The sequence below is a fragment of the Trichechus manatus genome, unplaced genomic scaffold (genome assembly GCF_000243295.1).
Source record: "Trichechus manatus latirostris isolate Lorelei unplaced genomic scaffold, TriManLat1.0 scaffold00081, whole genome shotgun sequence".
In the NCBI taxonomy this organism is placed as follows: domain Eukaryota; kingdom Metazoa; phylum Chordata; class Mammalia; order Sirenia; family Trichechidae; genus Trichechus; species Trichechus manatus.
In genome coordinates this window covers 9,608,232-9,628,945 of record NW_004444017.1, presented here as the reverse complement: position 1 = coordinate 9,628,945, position 20,714 = coordinate 9,608,232, and the positions used below count along the sequence as shown (strand labels likewise).

The following is a 20,714-nucleotide window of genomic DNA, read 5'->3' as shown; positions in this document are numbered from 1 at the left end:
CAGACTTACCATCTCTAATAGGTGAGAACATGTCACCTAAACTACTTTTCCCAGTATCATCAAAGCTGGAGAAATCTTGATTTTTTCCACTGTCTGTTTCCTTAGATAAAGTATCTGTGTTTATGTTTCGAGGCAAACCTTATAGGAATTAGACATGAAAAATGAGTGTTATTATATCTAAATGAATTTTATCATCAGAAGCTAGGATCTAAAAATAAATGCAAGCATTACCCATATGGTTAGGAATGTTAACCATGAACACTCAGGAAAAGAAGCAGAATATAACAATACCTCATTTAACAAGCATTTTTACATACTGACCACCAATTGCCACTGAGTTGATTCCAACTCGTGGTAACCCCATATGTATCCAGGTAGAACTGTGCTCTATAGGGTTTTCGATGGCTGATTGTTAACAGGCCTTTCTTTCGAGGCACCACAGGGTAGATTTGAACCTGCAACCTTTCCGTTAGTAGCTGAGCATGTTCAATGTTTGTACTGCTCAGAAGCTCTTTCATGGAATGAAGAGTTTCTCAAGTAACTTGTTCTTACAGCAATACCTTATTTTAGCCATTTTAATGGAAGTTTTCTACATTTTATACAGTTTGCTGCCCTCTTAAAGTATACAGAATACGACTTACTTTTGTTACTGAGCGGTTCACCCTGTGATCATCCACAAACGATTAAAAAAAAAAGTCATAGCATATATGACTTTTTAAGCATATACCACAATGCTTAATATATGTTGTAGTTGTTGTCAAGGTGCCATCAAGTCAGCTCCAACTCATAGCGACTCCATGCACAACAGAATGAAAGAAACACTGCCGGATCCTTCACCATCCTCAAAATCCTTGTTATGTTTAAGCCCACCCAGTATTCTCTGCTTTCAGCCAGGATCCATCTCACATCAGCAATGATATCCCTTGTTCCAAATCCTCTTCTGAATCCGGCTTGGATTTCTGGCAGTTCCCTGTCGACATACTGCTGCAACTGCTTTTGAATGATCTTCAGCAAAATTTTACTTGCGTGTGATACTAACGATACCGTTCGATAATTTCTGAATTTAGTTGGATCACCTTTCTTTGAAATAGGCATAAATATGGATCTCTTCCAGTCGGTTGGCCAGGTAGCTGTCTTCCAAATTTCTTGGCAGAGACGAGTGAGCACTTCCAGTGCTGCATCCATTTGCTGAAACATCTCAATCGGTATTCCATCAATTCCTGGAGCCTTGTTTTTCACCAATGTCTTCAGTACAGCTTGGACTTCTTCCTTCAGTACCATCAGTTCCTGATCATATGCTACCTCTTGAAATGGCTGAACATCAATCAATTCTTTTTGGTACCATGACGCTATGTATGTATTCCTTTCATCTTCTTTTGATACTTCTGCATCATTTAGTATGTTCCCCGTAGAATCCTTCAATATGGCAACTAGAGGCTTGAATTCTTTCTTCAGTTCTTTCAGCTTGAGAAATGCAGAGTGCGTTCTTCCTTTTTGGTTTTCTATCTCCAGGTCTTTGCACGTGTCACTATAATCTTTACTTTGTCTTATCAAAAAGCCGCCCTTTGAAATCGTCTGTTCAGTTCTTTTACTCGATCATTTCTTCCTTTTGCTTTAGCTACTCGATGTTCAAGAGCAAGTTTCACAGTCTTTCTGACATCCATTTTGGTCTTTTCTTTCTTTTCTGTCTCTTTAATGACCTCTTGCTTTCTTCATGTATGATGTCCTTGATGTCATTCCACAACTCATCTGGTCGTCGGTCATTAGTGTTCAAAGCATCAAATCTATTTTTGAGATGGTCTCTAAATTCAGGTGGGATATACTCAAGGTCATACTTTGGCTCTCATGGACTTGTTCAAATTTTCTTCAGTTTCAACTTGAACTTGCATATGTGCATTGATGCTCTGTTCCGCAGTCGGTCCCTGGCCTTGTTCTGACTGATATTGAGCTTTTCTATCATCTCTTTCCACAGATGTAGTCAATTTGATTCCTGTGTATTCCATCCAATGAGGTCCATGTGTATAGTTGCCGTTTATGTTGGTGAAAAAAGGTATTTGCAATGAAGGAGTCACTGGTCTTGCAAAATTGTATCATGCGATCTCCAGCATTGTTTCTATCACCAAGGCCATATTTTCCAATTATCGATCCTCCTTCTTGTTTCCAACTATTGCATTCCAATCTCCAGTAATTATCAATGCATCCTGACTGTTATGTTCAATCAATTTCAGACTGAAGAAGTTGATAAAAATCTTCAATTTCTTCATCTTTGGCCTTAGTAGTTGGTGCATAAATTTGAATAACAGTCTTATTAACTGGTCTTCCTTGTAGGCATATCGATATTATCCTATCACTGACAGCGTTGTACTTCAAGATAGATCTTGAAATGTTCTTTTTGACGATGAATGCAACAGCATTCTTCATGTTGTCATTCCTCGCATAGTAGACCATATGACTGTCCAATTCAAAATGGCCAATACCAGTCCATTTCAGCTCACTAATGCCTAGGATATCGATGTTTATGTGTTTCATTTCATTTTTGACAACTTCCAATTTTCCTAGATTCATACTTCGTAAATTCTGTGTTTTAATTAATAGATGTTTGCAGTTGTTTCTTCTCATTTTGAGTTGTGCCACATCAGCATCTGAAGGTCCTGAAAGCTTGACTCCATCCACGTCATTACGGTCAACTCTCCTTTGAGGAGGCAGCTCTTCTCCAGTCATATTTTGAGTGCCTTCCAACCTGAGAGGCTCATCTTCCAGCACTATATCAGACAATGTTCTGCTGCTATTCATAAGGTTTTCCCTGGCTAATTCTTTTCAGTAGACTGTTGGGTCCTTCCTCCTAGTCTGTCTTAGTCTGGAAGCTCAGCTGAAACCTGTTCTCCATGACTTACCCTGCTGGTATTGAATATCAGTGGCATAGCTTCCAGCATCACAGCAACACGCAAGCCCCCCCAGTAAGACAAACTGACAGATGCATCGAATCAATAAACATTTGTTCCCTTCCCCAACTTCTCCTTGTCTTTTTCCTTCACTAACAGTGGGAGCTTAACATTGCCCTCAGCATCATCAACCTCAAACAGCTACACTAGCCTCTCTCTAGTTTACTAAGAGGAAGAAAACCAGAATACCAAGCTCATAAAGAAAAGTATAGTAGACAACAATTAAGAGGCACGCAGCAGTTTATTTTCTCTGATGGTATATAAGGTGTGGCTTTAGGCCAGGGACCTTGTAAGAGGAACTCTGCAGGCTTAGTAGCTTCTTGTTCATTTTGGTTAGGGTCTGGGTTCTACAGATTCAAGAGATTTTATGAAAGTTTGGCATCATGGATTAGAGCATGTTATGTATTATGTTTTAAAAAGTGTTTTATTCAGCATCTTAGTCCCAAATGAAAACTGAAAAGCCTGGGAAGAAAACAAAGAACAGTTTTTACATCTAAAAATGTGCAAGCCTGGCTAATGAAATAAACTTTTCTACTAATACCCGAAATTAAACTATGACTGAAGCATTTGTGCATCACCATCATTAAAGTGTATTTACACCATAAGTTAAGTTGTTACAAATAAAGAAATTTCCTCTCCTTTCACCTGGAGCTCAGGAGTCCTTTGTATTATTCTTACAACTTTTCTGTAAATTTGCAATTATTTCAAAATAAAATTAATAAACAAAAATTTTTAACTGTTGTAGGGGCAGAACAAGCACTCATTTTGCCAGAAATTTTGCTAATCAGCCAAGAGTTATCATTAATCAGTGACCCTGCAGACCCGTCTTTCAGTTCCTAATTAATGCTGTCATTGTTAAACATGAGCCTCCTTAGGAAAAAAATAATAATAAATGAACAACAGTAAAGTTTCAAAAAGCTTACATTAAATGAGAAAAATCTTTACTTTGTTTAATTTTTGAAAAGTTATTAATAAAATAATTTTTGAAAGTGGCGATTTTCATAATACAGCTAATCCAACATCCTGGCAAACATTACTCAGTTATATTTCAAAAAGAATTTATTTTAAATAGCAATGATATTTGTTTCTAAGAGTTCTTAAGTAAGGACCCAATTATCTTTCCATATAATACGCAATGACTGGTAAGTAAGGATGATAAGAGATATACATGGGAAATTTAAAGGAAATTATCACGGGCTCCATGAAATTGTAGAATATTAGAATTGTTGTTGCTAGTTACTATTTCATACTATCAATGCCAAGAAATTAAAGTTCTGCTTCTACTTAGAAACAGTAAACTCATACTGAAAAAGCATTTTTGTCTAAGAGACTTGTCCTGAAAGTTAAAAAAGACACAGATACATACATATCTAATGAGCAGAACATTTTGGAAACATACTGGTATACCACGTAAGCTTTTAAAAATATCTGTTGCAAGTTGACAGTACAGCATAACTTTTTAAAATAAAAACAAAAAGATTTTCAGAAATTGACAGAATATGATCTTTAATGTGGGCAAAGAGTATTTTCTACACTAAGTATGGGGAAGCTTATTGTATTTCACTTTCACAAAGTCTAAATGAATTCTTCATAACTGTTTCATCAATATGATTATCAGAATAGAAGAAATCTTAAAAAATTGAAACTTAAATTTGTCTTTACTTAACAAACTACTAACAGACTGCTTACTATGTGCCAGGCACTATTGGGTGCTTAAAAATATTCATTTACTCATTTGGCTTATTTTCCATTCTGAAATATGAAATAAAAGGAGTCATTAATAGCTTTTTTTTGTTTTAACTTGGAGATCAAATTATAATGCCAGCATCAAATCTTCATATTCTTTGATAGTCTGAAGACTCAGTGGGAAGTCATTCCAGTCTGTGGCAATATTAAGAATTTCTGTGTTGGCATTTTTCGCTTTTAATAAAGAAAATCAGTATTTATCACAACAGAAGTTGAGCTAAACAGAATAAGTGAAGTGCCTTTCATTAACTTTTTTTTTTTTTTTAACTTTATACCTAAAGTTAAAATTTTAACTCGGTCTATGATATCTACTAATAATTTTGCCTTAAATACTCATGTAAATTTGAGTTGTAGGTTCTTGAAGAAAAAGTGCTAACTATATAGATTTGGGAGAAAAAAAAAAAACTAAATCTCATAGATATGCAACATTTACCTGCTTTGTCTTGAACCGCAACTGTTCCTTTCCCCACAACTGTTGTCATGGGCTGCGGAAGAACTGTGGCAACAGAAGTGGTGGTTGCTTCTCTGACAATTCCAGAATTCTGAACTCCTCCACTGGTACTACTCACATTAACAGTTCGTTTGTTCACTGCCATGGACTTATTTGAACAGCCTTTATTTAAACTTGACTGAAATGTAATGGAATATTGAAAAGCTCAGGTTACTGATGTCCCATACTATATATTAATATTTTATAAATTCCCTATTAGATTAAAAAATACATATTGTTTCCCTTATAAATCTTAAACTTGCCGATGGATCTGAGAGTTTCTCTCTAAACCAAAAAAAAATCTTTTAAAGTATTTAAGAGAGAAACAGGAGAATTAAATGTAATAGTTTTAAAACTAAGGATTAATATGACTTCACATCAAAATTATTTAAAATACTCACATAAAAATAATTATGAAACAAAACCAAAATGTGTTCAATGAACAATACATAACTTACATATCCAAAGGCTACATTTCTCTAATAAAATCAAAAATGCCAAAAATATAACTCACCTTAGAAAGAACAACAGAGTACTGAAATGCTATACATTGCACAGATGTCTTGTGAGCACTGATGGTTTTTACTGGTGATTTCAACATCCTTAAGTCATACTGATATATTTTCCCACGGGAAGATCCAATAGCCAAAGTGGCTCCATCAGGCATGAAATCTACCGCAGTCAGAGGGGCATCGGCCACTAAAGTTTTCACTAGCCTTTGGAAAAGAGAACACAGTATATGTATTGATTGTATACAGGTATATAAGCTTATATGACATGTAAATAACGGTATACCGAAACCAAAGTCACTTAGAATTGGGCATATAACATGCACAACCCAGAATTTTAAATTTTGACTTAGAGATATTTCTAATAAAATGGCACGCAAAAGAATTGCTGGATACCCATCCTATTTTTCTACTCACTTCCAATAGGTACATTTCTACACCTTCTAGAAGCAGCACCAATTTCTGTGCGTAATTATTGTTAGTTTGGCAGTGAATGTGACAGAATTCTTGCATGTTACTCCACCCGCATGTCACTCCACAAACAAGTGCTCTAGCCTCCGGGTTAAGGCGGCTCTGAGTATCCCGCTCCTTTTATTGAACTGTGTAGGCCTCCAGAGAATTGTGACCTTTCACAGGGGAGCAGCTGCTACTTTGTTCTTAGTTGTGCATCCCTTGACCAAGAAGCTAAGAACAGAATCCACCTGGCTTGATTCTCTGAGGACGCTAATACAGAAGTATAGATACTGATCTGGCGAAGCTGAGCTCTTTGCTGTTGTCTGATACAAGTGAGGAATGGATGCTTGACTCTTAGGTTCTCAGTAATTTATTTCAAAGAGAAAAAAACTGAAATAAGCAACAGTAAAAACTCTAGCATTATAACAAGGGCAGACAGTAGGACCTCCCCTAGTAGTAACATTTCCATTTTCTTCCACGTGAACTTTAGCGATTGTTAGGCATCTTGAATACAACTATAGCACTCTTGTAGCTGTGTTTTAGCTAGGCACACATACCTAGATCTCTAAGAAGAAAGAAGGCGTAATGGGGTCAGATGCTTAGAAGAGTATGTACCCTGAGCTCTAAATCAAGGAGCCCTGGTGGTGGAACAGTTACTCAGCTACTACCAAAAGGCAGGCGGTTCGAACCGACCCAGCTGGTCCACAAGAGAAAGACCTGGCAGTTTGCTTCCATAAAGATTACAGCATAGAAAATCCTATCGGGCAGTTCCAACGTGTTATATGGGGCCACTATGAGTCAGAATCAATGGCACCCAACAACAACAACAGCTCTTAATCAGTTGGTTCTTAACTGGGGGCAATTCTGCCCTCCAGGGGACATTTGGCAATGTTTGGAGAAAGTCAGGTTGTCAAAACCGGATATGATGCTACTGGCATCTAGTGGGTAGAGGCCAGAGATACTGCTGAATATCCTACAGTGCCTAGAATAGCCCCTACAGCAAAGAATGATCCAGCCCAAAATGTCAATCGTTTAAAAACCCTGCTCTAGATAATGAATTAATTTTAAATCAAATTAATGATATTGCTTTAAAAATATACCCATTTAGTTATATTTTGAAAAAGAATCATACTAAGCTAATTAATTATGCATGCTAAAATAAAGATGTAGAATCATTAACACACTATTCTCCTTGTTCATGATCCAGAAGTACTCTAAAGAATACTTACCCTTACCCCACGCACACCTATTTTTTCTGCATGAGAAGAAAAACAGAAAATTCTACCTCACTAGATAAATCAAGTATGCAAACTTTAGCAATATCTCTGGCCTCTACCCACATTAATCAGGTCTATATAACTTACAAATATCTGCTAATGAGATAATTATTGTTTGTTATTAAAATAAAAAATGAGCACATCACACTTACTTCTTACTTGAAGTGTCATAAAGAATGATTCTTTTATCCAGTCCTATGGTTACAAATAGCAATTCATTGACAGGAGAAAAACAGATCCCTGAAGCTGGAGCTTTATGTGTACTTTCAAAGTTATGGTATGGACTCTGACTGTTCACATCCCAAAGAGTTACTATCCCATTATCTGAAACACTGCCCAGTAGCGATTTCTTAAATAAGGAGTACTTCAAGTGTCGAACAGACTGTAAAAATAAAAGAATAAATTTCATGTAATTATAAGCATTCATATGGATGTTTTATCTAAACTATATAAATAACAGCCAACCACTAACCATACTATTCACACAGCGTTTAGAACACACTCTGGTTTACAGAGCAACAGGTTTCAATCATGACTACCATAATATCATTTTTAGTAGGCTGTAAGATGACCTTAAGACATATTGATATTCTATTAACTGAATACTCATCATGATTTTATTATTTTGGAGGACAGCTACCTCAATCTCCGCCCTTTTCGAGGAAAAATACAAAACATCAAGATTACCTACACTAATTCATTGGAGTTAGAATATCCATCGTAAATAAAAGGCCCAATCACAGACAAATCACTAATAAGTGTAAGGGAAGAGTAGGAGGGAATAAACAATAATATTTTGTATATTTGTTATCTATACATATTTTAGATACTGGAGTATATTTGTTTGAATCTGAGCATATGATATGCTGGAAATTTAACACTTGAAGGCTAATATGAAATTAATTAACCACAGAGGAGGAACTGGTATCAATGCAGACTAGGGGTACACTATATCCATTCTCTCAAAAGTGTTGCCTGAGGGCAATGCTGACCTTTCTCTAAACATTCATCCCTGGGGGCAGTGGAGACATTTCACTGTTTTAGTGTAAAAAAAAAACTCCAGTTTCTGCTGGATCAGAATAAACAAAAACCAACTTCAGTAAACAGTTCCTAGATAAAACTAGTGGAATTTAACTACTTTTACAAAAATGTTGCTTTCAAATTTATGTTATTATCATTTACGGTGCTGAGACTTAAGCATTTTACATTTAAGCTAATTTTCCCCCTTCAAATGAGTAGCAATATAAATATAGAAATTAATGTTAGGAAGAATCTGCAAGTGTGGGAACCTCAATGTAAGACACCTTCGAATAGTTAATTGATAGTCCTGTGTCAAGCAATGAATAAGGGTCTAGTAGGTGGGTATTAATTTTACACATAGGTCCCAGATAAAAATGTCAAAGAACAAAAGACATCTCTAAGGGTTTTTTGTTTGTTTGTTCTATCTAGTTTAATTTATCATACCCTAAAAAGATTTGAGCCCTAGCTTTTAGGTATTAAAAAATCATATCCTACTTATTTCTAAGGTCTTTCAAAATAATATATATTAGCCCCACAACAAAAAAATGTTTAGGAGTAACACAAAATAAATTCTGTCTAAGGAAGCAAAAGGAATATTTGTTATCAGGCACCTAAGTAAGGAGGAGTCCTGGTGGTACAACGCTAACCCAAAAGTTGGCAGTTCAAACCCACTAGCTGCTCCGCGAGGTAAAAGACCTGGCAATCTGCTCCCGTAATGATTTCAGCCTAGGAAACCCATGGGGCAATTCTATTCTGACTTATAGGGTTACTATGAGGTGGAATCAACTCGATGGCACACAACAACCACCAATATCTAAGTAAGGTAGGATAATTACAATGGCCATCCATTAACTTTGGCTCCTCATTTTCATATGGCTAAAGTAAAGAGAAAATGTTAGTTTACATAGTTTTCATTTTTGTTGAGAAAAAGTATATCCATTTGAATAGATAAATCTTCTGGTCTACATTCAAGAAAAAAAATAAACTACATGGATCTTGATTATATAAAAGACACAGAATTCCTTAGTGAATTATAATTAATGTTTAAGTTATAGTCACATACAAACCTATCAAAACATAAGGCAAAACTTTATGAGATTTCTATAGCACTTTAAGAGTTTACACAGTTATGGTTCTTTCATATGATCTAAATTTGTGTTAAATGCACAAACAACTTAAAAAAAAAAACCTAACATCATAAAATCACAGGCCTGGCGGATTTTCAAAGTCCATAAAGTTCGACCACTTAGCCACAGCAAGAATTTGTCTAAAACATCCTTAAAAAGTGGTTATCCAGATTTTGCTTGAATATAGCAGGGAACAAGGAACTTATACTACTTTATAAAATAGGACTTTATAAATAGTTAAAAATGTATCTCTTTATTAAGTCAAAACCTAACTTCCATACATTGCTTCAAATTCTTTGGATCTATATGGCAACCCAGTGTTAAAAAACAAATGCTAAAGATAACCATGAATATTCCTCTCTGATAAAACACGTTCAACTCTGTATGACTGGGGTAAATTAAATTCTCCAACTCTCAGTGTTCTCCACCTACAAAATAGAGAATATCGTTTGCTTGTCAAGATTATTTTGAGGATTAAACAGTATTTCTGCACAAGCCAGGAACACAGCAGCTGCTACCACTATTCTTACAGGTTTATAACTCTTCTAATCATCATTGGTTATGTACTCATTTGTCCATCTTTTATACTTATTTTTAAAAAAAACCTTAAGTAGCCACCTGACCTCTTTAAATGTCTTCCCTTTATCTCCTTGATGATATTAACAGAACTTCATTTCTGAACACTCTAAAACCAAAACCAAACTCGTTGCTGTCGGGCCGATTCCGACTCATAGTGACCTTATAGGACAGAGTAGAACTCCCCCATAGGGTTTCCAAGGAGCAGCTGGTAGATTCAAACTGCCAACCTTTTGGTTAGCAGATGAGCTCTTACGTCACCATCTCTTTAGAATATCGTAAAGAAATTCTCCAATGATCCTGGATAAATGAAGTATGAATCTACTAAATTATATTTAAAATAAGTATTAATTCATTTTGGTATCAGCAGCACATAACTTATTAAGTCTCTATTTTGTCCCAGATTCAAGCTATTTCTAAGGAAAAAAACATAGTCAAGAAGCTTATGAAAAAAAGACAAATCCCAGCACTATAAGCAATAATGCTCCATTTTTTTCTTACAACACATTATTATTGTGTAAGAATGTGTGTGTTTATGGAGGGGGTTGTTTCTAAGCATGAAACATATACATGCCCACTATAGATCAAGGTAGGATGGTGAAGACCAGATAACCTTTTATTCTGTTATACACAGGGTCGCTATGAGTTGGAACCAACTTGAGGGTACCTGATAGATCAGGGGCTGGCAAGTGTTTTATTAAAGGGCCAGACAGCAAGTATTTTAGGCTGCTATACTACAAAAACAGTTATAGACAATTCTTAAATAAGTACGGCTGTATTCTAAACTTTATTTCTAAAAGCAGGTGGAAGCCAGTGGGTCATAGTTTACAGTCGCTTGCTATAGATATTTAAGGGGAAAAAAATTACAAGGAAGAAAAAAAAAAATCACCATAATCTTCCTACTTAGAGAAATACTCGTTACTATTCTGGGGGATAACCTTTAGGTATTTTTATGTGTGTATTCATACGGTATCAACTGAAAACCTGAGGTCATACTTTATTATAACAAACAATCATGTCATTAATATTTTCTACTACACGATTTTAATAGCTGGATAATATATGAATGCATGAGAATATCAATTTATCTAAATAACCTCCTAAACGCCAGAAATTTAGGGTATTTCCCATTTCCAACTGCCCCGATTACGATCATTTTAAAAAATTACTAATAATGAAAGAATTTCCATTTCACTGTTGTTTGTGCTTTAAAGGTTCATGGTTGAGAAATACTAAGTGGCTATTCATCTTCCTTCCTTTGTGAATTGCCCATTAATTTACTCTGCCTATTTTCTATTGGGCTATTGCAATCTTTTATTTCTAATTTGCAACTGCCCTTCATATAACAGGGACATTAATGCTCTCATAGATTATAAATATTTTTCCCATTTCCCTTTTCATTTATGATTATTTTAAGTCTCGTTTTTTGTCAGTTTTTAATTTTTATGTACTTTACTTGGATCCACAAACAACGCCCATGGAAACAGCCGTCAAGAAATCAAACGACTTATTGCATTGGACAAATCTGCAACAGACCTCTATAAAGTGTTAAAAAGCAAAGACGTCACTTTGAGGACTAAGGTGCACCTAACCTAAGCCATTGCATTTTCAATACTTCATATGCATGTGAAAGCTGGACAATTAATAAGGAAGACTGAAGAACTGACTGATGCATTTGAATTATAGTGTTGGCGAAGAATACTGAATATACTACGACTACAGACTGCCAGAAGAACGAACAAATCTGTCTTGGAAGAAGCAGAGCCAGAATGCTCCTTAGAAGCAAGGATGGTGAGACTTCGTCTCACTTACTTTGAACATGTTATCAGGGGGGACCAATCCCTGGAGAAGGCATCATGCTTGGTAAACGGTCAGCGAAAAAAGAGGAAAACCCTCAGCAAGATGGACTGATACAGTCGCTGCAACAATGGGCTCAAACAAAGCAACAATTGTGAGGATGGCGCAGGACTGGGCAGTGTTTTGTTCTGTTGGACACAGGGTCACTTTGAGTCAGAACCAACTCTATGGCACCTAACAACAACTTTGTCAAACTTGTCCTCAATGACTTATGCCTTTGTTCTTATGTTTAGAAAAGCTTTTCCTTCCCAGAGATAAGATGAATGTACATTCATATTCTCCTATAGTCTTGTAATGTCCCTTAGGATATACCACAGAATATATCTAATATCCCTTTGACTCCATCTCCTCCCTCCTTATGATTTCTAGTATCTTATTCCAAGCATTAATCATCTCTCACTGAACTACTGTCTAATTATCCTCTCCACTGGGAGAAGATTCCTGGAAGCTTGTGCCTGGTTTCCTCCAAACTTCACCCCATGTTCCTTTTCCCTTTGCCGATTTTGCTTTGTATTTTTTCACTGTAATAAATCGCAGCTATGGGTATGACTATATGCTGAGTCCTGTGAGTCCTCCTAGTGAGTCATCAAACCTGGTCTGGGGATCCCCCACATGGTATGTATGTGTGTGTTTACAGATAGTAAGCTAGATAAGCAAAACCAAAATTCCATGGCCAATATTTACAACAAAACTAGATGATGAGGTACCCCCATGAGCCCCAAAACAGACAGGAGTAGAACACACAATAACAAGTACAAATCCATCATGGCATTAGTGCCCTTGTAAAAGGAAGCAGAAGGAAACAACAGAGAGTCTGAGACATCTCTGAGAACAGGAGAACTCCAAAACAGTCAGAAGGTATTCATAGACAATCATGGTGGGCAATTTCAGAACATCAGTCAAAACTAGGAAAACCCACTGCAATAGTGGGTCTGTGCAAGAGGTCTTAGTCCCCATAAACTCCCCAGACTGGTCAACCAGGGTGCCTCCCTCTCAGGTCAAGGCCCCACATTAAGGAGATACTGCTGGGAGTGGAAGCAAACCTGAACAGGAAAGGAGCAACAGAGCAGGAGGAAAGAGAAGGTCTACACAGAAATGAGGGAGTAAAGTAGCCAGGGAACCTCAGAAAGCAAGTCATCATTTTTTTAACACTACCTGAAAACAACAGGAGAGGGAGCTTTGTACAGTCAGAAAAGCAACTCTGAACCTCATCTCTGTCTACAGATAAATTTTACAGATAAATCCCATACAAAGTTATTATGAGAACAAAAAGAATAAGGAACAAAACCTGGCATCCCTATGACAATGAAGCACACCAGAAAAATTTTCCCAACAGATAATCAAAAAGACAATAAAGTGACAGAAGGCATGAAAAAACAATATAAATCAGAATTATAAAACTCATAAATGAGATGTCAGAACTTGGGAAAGAATTAGAAATAAATCTTTTTCAGATATGAAGGTTCGTTTAGAAGGAATACAAGAGTAGCACAACAGATGATGCCTTAAAGAAGGTAAAAAGGAAAAATTTTTTTTAAATCAAAAAGGGAAGAAAAAGCTAAAAATGATTTGAGAGATAGTGAAAAACCATCGAAGGTAAGCAAAGAAGATCCAACAAAGAAACCAAAAATCGGGGCAGGGGGATAATACCAAAAAAATTATATTTCAAAAATACTTTCCTGAAATAAAAAAGATCTGAAACTACATATTGAATGAGTACACCATGTACATGAGAATAGCAATCCAATATGACCAACACTAAGACACAGTCTAGTAAAATTACTGGAATTTAAAAGAAAAAAAATCTGGGAATCTAGGGAAAAAGAACAAGTGACTTATATGGAAATAAAATCAGATCATCAACAAATATTTGAGACCAAAGAAAACAGAGTAACACATTTAAGCTTCTCAAGGGAAAAAAAAAAAGTGTGAGCCTTCTACAGGATTACCCTGAAAGAGAAATCACAACCTCAAAGGAAAAATCAAAAGCATAAGATATATACTTATGAAAACAATACTAACATATGGTGCTCATTGTAAGAAACTGCAAACAACTTAAAATAAGGGAATGTTTAGGTAAACTGTGGCATTGGAATAATAAAATATTATGCAGTCATTAAAAATTATGGTTATGAAGACTAATAATATGAAAAATACCTGGGATATAAAACAAACAAGAAAAAGGCATAAAACGACATTAGATACACAGGATTACAACTGTAGAGAAGGAAGACAGAGCCATACACAGAAACACTGTAAGAAAATATCCTCCAAATAACTTACGATTAAAGAAAATTTAGAAGAGAAAAATGGACGAAAAAATTAAGAATATAGAAGAAAGATATAGATTATTACTTTATTTTGTACCTACACGTCAATTATAAAATTGTTCAAGAACATAATATATGGACGGCTAGGCAAGTATGGAGCCCCGGTGGCACAGTGGTTAAGAGCTCAGCTATTACTCAAAAGGTTGGCAGTTCGAATCCACCAGCTATACCACAGAAACCCTATAGGGCAGTTCTACTCTGTCCTACAGGGTCACTATAAGTTGGAATCAACTCGATGGCAACAGGTTTTGGTTTTTTTTGGTAGGCAAGTATACACAAATACTAAGGAAATACACTGAGAGAATCAAGGACATGTTATTATGCAAACATTTTAAAGCAATGTTTTTGTGGTCTTCTACATAACATAAAAGACAGTACTACTCTAGATATAAAGCTTTGTAGTCAAACTTTCTGAGTGCGAAAATTCAGTTATAATCATAACTGGTCAACCAAGTAGACCAAATGAAGAATTAAACTCGTTCTTAATAAAATAATTATTTTTTAAATGTAATTAATAATTATTTACATTTACCAGATGTCTGTCTCAAGCAGGCTTATTAATATTTACAAAATCTATTCATAAAACATCAAAAATTTCACTTAAGTAAATGCATTTAACATATACTGAAATATGTCACATTTAAAATCTCACAGAAAACCTGCTATATTTGAAGATAATTTTTTAAATCTAAGGAACCAATAAAATATGGTGACACAATGGTTAAATACTTGGCTGCTAACTGAAAGATGGGCAGGTCAAATCCACCAGTCGCTCGAAGGAAAGACCTGGCACTCTGCTTCTGTAAAGATCACAGCCTAGAAAACCCTATGGGGCAGTTCTACTCTGTCCTACAGGGTTGCCATGGGTTGGAATTGACTTGATGGCACACAACATTTTTAACCACTTTGTAAAAGGCTGCATTTTTGAGAAAGACAACACAGGTTAACCTAAGTGTGAGCCTAAGCTGCTGAACTTACCAAACAGTGACCTGAAATTACAAATTAAGGAGCCTGGCAGCCTGGCAAGTTTTGCAGAAGCAGCAAGGCTCTTTTCTCCCTGCAGAAAGACACTGTGATCCACATAAAACTAACAGCTTCAGTTCAGCTCAGACATTTCAAAGTAAGACTCTAAATATATTCAGGCAATCTCATTTCCAATATGAAATTAAGTACAATGCAGATTCACTGAGACGTCATGGTTTTGTCACTTTTGCTAAGAAACCAATTCGATCATTGTTAAGGATTTCAAATTCTTGATTGTTCACAGAAACAAAACTAGAAAAAATTTAATTTAATCATTAGATGTACCCTACCTACAATTTTTCTCAATAACCCAAATCCTATTTATAGTAAAACTCATCAACATAGAAGCTGGTCTGGGTAAGTGTGTTTGAATTCAGTTATGTCAATCCTACTTTTTGACAGACTTGAAATTTTTATGAATTTTTTTAATTTAAAAAACAAATCTGTAATATATTTGAAACAAATGAATTTTAAGAAATCTTAATAAACATTCAAAAAAATGAATACTCAGGTAGCAATCCTATGCTTTTGGTCAAAACAGATAAAATAAACCGTAACACTAAACTGTTTATAAGTTAAAAACACACACACACACCCCCCAAAGATTTAAATTATACTCTCTGTAAAAGGGAAACGTAAGTATGCAGAAACATGAAAACTATGACTTTCCTAAGAAAGCTAGGACCACATCCTTACATACATATAGGTATTTCCCCTCCATGCATTCTGTTTTAATGGTATAGCTTATTAGAGAAAAACAGAATAGTACAATACACAAAAAATATATAACCATTTTACCAAGAAAAGTAAAAAAAAAGAATACCCACTCCAGTTCAGTTTCTTAACCTTCTTTAATGCTGTCCTTATTTATGTTAGTCTCAAACACCTCAAACACAAAGTATGATCACTGAAGTTAAGTTGTTGTTAGGTGCCATGGAGTTGATTTCAACTCAGTGAACACATGTGACAGTAGACCTGTCCATAGGGTTTTCAATGCTATAATCTTTATGGGAGCAGATTGCCAGGTATTTCCCTCGTGAAGCTGCTGGGTGGGTTCAAACTGCCAACCTTTTAGTTGGCAGCTGAACACTTAATCGTTGCACCACCAGGGCTCCTCAAAGTTAAGTTACAACTGGCAAATTAGTAGGGGTTTAGAGGGACTGAATTAAACCTTAAGAAGTTCAAACCAATCTGGGGAAGTAAATCACAGGAGGTATTTTAATGTATTGATATGATTACTCATTAAAAGCTCTTGACAGCAGTTAACACTCATTGATCTTTTACCAAATGTTAGGCAGTATGGTAAGCACATTCAGCATCTCATTTAATATTCAAAGACAAAACTCACTGAAAGAAAAAGTATCTTATTATTCTAACTTGATAGATAAGAAAAAGGAAGCTTGAGAGTTAAGTAACCTACCCATGTTCACACAGCTAGCTAAGTGCTTTACCTCTAGTGCTTTCCACATAAATGTGGGGTTTATCATGTAAAGCTATACCAGAAGATCTTATAGATAGGCACTCTGCCCTAGCAGGAGAAAGCACACCCATGAAGATCCCAGTTTCTGGTATATCTGACTTTGGACAAGAGATTAAGCCTTGAGCATTACTATTTTCCTAAACTAGAAAATAAATTTAATTCAGTTTTGTTATGCAAAGTAATCAATGAAAGTTCTATGAAAATCAATAAAATAGCAATCGATCAGTTACAGATAATTTTAAGACAATTTTTCTAATGTGAGGAAGACACAGGAATAATAGTGCAAGATTTCCAGAAGCTTTGCTTACTTACCCTGTTGTTGTGAGGTGCCGTCAAGCTGCTTTTCAAATCACAGACCCCAGGTGACAGAGTAGAACTGCCCCACAGGGTTTTCTAGACTGTAATCTTTACAGACCACCACTAGTCTGTCAGTTTGTCATACAGTGGTGGCTTGCATGTTGTTGTGATGCTGGAAGCTATGCCACTGGTATTTCAAATACCAGCAGGGTCACCCATGCCAGACAAGTTTCAGAGGAGCTTCTAGACTAAGACAGACTAGGAAGAAGGAACTGGGAGTCTACTTCTGAAAAAACTGGCCAATGAAAACCTTATGGATAGCAGCGGAACATTGTCTGATATAGTGCTGGAAGATGAACCCCTCAGGATGGAAGGCACTCAAAATACAACTGGGGAAGAGCTGCCTCCTCATAGTAGAGTCGACCTTAATGACGCAGATACAGTAACTTTTAGAGACCTTCATTTGTTGATGTGACACGACTAAAATTTGAGACGAAACAGCTGCAAACAAATGTACAAAGTATGAATCTAGGAAAACTGGAAGTTGTTAAAAATGGAATGGAACAGATAAAGATCGATATCCTAGGCATTAGTGAGCTGAAATGAACCGCTACTGGCCATTAAAATCATAAAATCATATGGTCTACTATGCCGGCAATGACAAATTGAAGAGGAACGGTGTCACATTCATCGCCAAAAAGAACATTTCAAGATCTATTCTGAGTTACAACGCTGTCAGTGATAGGATAATATCCATACGCCTATGAGGAAGACCAGCTAACAGGACTATTATTCACATTTACACACCAACCACTAAGGCCAAAGATCAGGAAGTAGAAGGTTTTTAACCAACTTTTGAAGACTGAAATCGACCAAACACGCAATCAAGATGCACTGACAATTACTGGAGATTGAAACACGAAAGTTGGAAACAAAGGACAGTAGTTGGAAAATATGGCCTTGCTGATAGAAACGATGCCAGAGATCGCATGACAGAATTTTGCAAGACCTATGTCTTATTCATTATAATATCTTTTCTCAACAATATAAACGGGAACTATATATGTAGACTTTGCCAGATGGAATACACAGGAATCAAATCGACTACTTGTGAGGAAAGAGACCATGGAGAAGCTCAATAGAATCAGTCAGAACAATGCTGGGGCTGACTGTGGAACAGACCATCAATTGCTCATATGCAAGTTCAAGCTGAAGCTGAAGAAAATTAAAACAAGTATATGAGAGCCAAACTATGACCCTGAGTATCTCCCACCTGAATTTAGAAACCATCTCGAGAATAGATTTGACGCACTGAACACTAATGACTAAACATCAGATAAGTTGTGGGATGGCATCAAGGACATCATACATGAAGACAGCAAAAGGTCATTAAAAACACAGGAAAGAAAGAAAAGACCAAGATGAATGTCAGAAGAGACTCTGAAACATAGAGTAGCTAAAGGGAATGGATGACATGATCACGTAAAACAACTGAACAGAAGATTTTCAAAGGGCAGCTCAAAAAGACAAAGTAAGGTACCATAATGAAATATGCATAGACTTGGTGCTGGAAGACCAAAGAAGAAGAACACACTCAGCATTTCTCAAGCTGAAAGAATTAAAGAAAAAATTCAAGCCTCGAGTTGCAATATTAAAGGATCTTATGGGCAAAATACTGACAGATGCAGGAAGCATCAAAAGAAGACGGAAGGAATACACAGAGTCAGTGTACCAGAAAAAACTGGTTGAAGTTCAACCATTTCAGGAGGTAGTACATGATCAAGAACCAACCGTACTGAAAGAAGAAGTCCAAGCCGCACTGAAGACACTGGCAAAAAAACAAGGATCCTGGAATAGACAGAATACCAATTGAGATGTTTCGACAAACAGATGCACTGCTGGAAGCACTCACTTATCTATGCCAAGAAATGCGGAAGACAGCTACCTGGTCAACTGATAGGAAGAGATCCATATTCATGCCCATTCCAAAGAAAGGTGATTCAACAGAATGCGGAAATAGTCGAACAACATCATTAGTATCACGCAAAAGTAAAATTGTGCTGAAGATCATGCAAAAGTGGTTGTACCAGTATACCAACAGGACTGTCAGAAATTCAAGTTGCATTCACAACAGGATGTGGAACAAGGGATATCACTGCTGATATCAGATGGATCTTGGCTGAAAGTAGAGAATACCAGAAAGATGTTTACCTGTGTTTTTTTTTTACTATGCAAAGGCATTCGACTGTGTGGATCATACCACATTATGGATAACGTTGTGAAGAACGGGAATTCCAGAAAACTTACTTGTGCTCATGAGGAACCTGTACATAGGCCAAGGGGATAGTGTGTGTTTTAAATCAGAAAAGGAGTGTGTCACGGTTGTATTCTTTCACCATACTTATTCAATCTGTATGCTGAGCAAACAACCTGAGAAACTGGATTGTATGAAGAAGAAAGCAGCATCAGGATTGGAAGAAGACTCATTAACAACCTTCAATATACAGATGACACAACCTTGCTTGCTGAAAGTTAACAGAACTTGAAGCACTTACTGATAAAGATCACAGACTACAGCCTTCAGTGTGGATTACACCTAAACATAAAGAAAACAAAAATCCTCACAACTGGACCAATAAGCAATATTAAGATAAACAGAGAAAATATCGAAGTTATCAAAGATTTCATTTTACTTGGATCCATAATCAATACCTATGGAAGCATAAGTCAACAATTCCAACAATGTACTGCACTGGGCAAATCTGCTGCAAAAGACTTCTTTAAACTGTTAAAAAGCAAAGATGTCACTTTGAGGACTAAGGTGCACCTGACCCAAGACATGGTATTTTCAATCACCTCATACGCATGCAAAAGAAGCTGGACAATGAGTAAGGAAGGCTGAAGAAGAATGGATGCCTTTAAATTGTGGTGTTGGTGAAGAATACTGAACATACCATGGACTGCCGGAAGAAGGAACAAATCCGTCTTGGAAGAAGTACAGCCAGAATGATCCTTAGAAGGGAGGATGGAGAGGCTTAGTCTCACGTATTCTGGACCAGTCCTTGGAGAAGAACATCATGCTTTGTAAAGGAGAGGGTCAGCGAAAAAGAGGAAGACTCTCAGCGAGATGGACTGACACAGTGGCTGCAACAATGGACTCAAACATAGAAATGACTGTGAGGATGGTGCAGGACTGGGTACTTTTTCGTTCTGTTGTACACAGGGTTGCTATGAGTTAAAACCAACTGGATGGTACCTAACAACAATAATCTTTATGGAAGTAGATCTCCAGGTCTTTCTACCACTGAGCTGCTGGGTTGGTTCAAACAGTCAACCTTTTGGTTATCAGAAAAGTACTTAACCGTTGAACCACCAGGGCTCCTTTTGCCTACCGTAAGGTCCAGCAATTCTACTTCTAGGTGTTTATGCAAGAGAAATGAAAACACATGTCCACAAAAAGACTTGTATAAAAATAATCACAGTAGCTTTTTAGAGCAATAAGGCAAGAGAAAGAAATAAAGGGCATCCAAATTGGTAATGAAGAAGTTAAACTCTCCCTGTTTGCAGATGATATGATACTATACATA

General features: G+C 36.4%; 1 protein-coding gene across 2 annotated transcripts in view; it reads right to left on the bottom strand.

Annotated features, from left to right (window-relative positions):
- Positions 1 to 20,714, bottom strand: part of NEDD1 (NEDD1 gamma-tubulin ring complex targeting factor) — a 55,004-nt gene that overhangs the window by 14,995 nt on the left and 19,295 nt on the right. For both annotated transcript variants that reach the window (XM_004381245.3, XM_023735736.1), the window contains exons 6-9: positions 7,570 to 7,799; positions 5,693 to 5,894; positions 5,122 to 5,317; positions 10 to 138 (exon numbers count right to left, since the gene is read on the bottom strand). In XM_004381245.3, the coding sequence (XP_004381302.1) occupies positions 10 to 138; positions 5,122 to 5,317; positions 5,693 to 5,894; positions 7,570 to 7,799 (757 nt within the window). The remainder of the gene's footprint in view (positions 1 to 9; positions 139 to 5,121; positions 5,318 to 5,692; positions 5,895 to 7,569; positions 7,800 to 20,714) is intronic.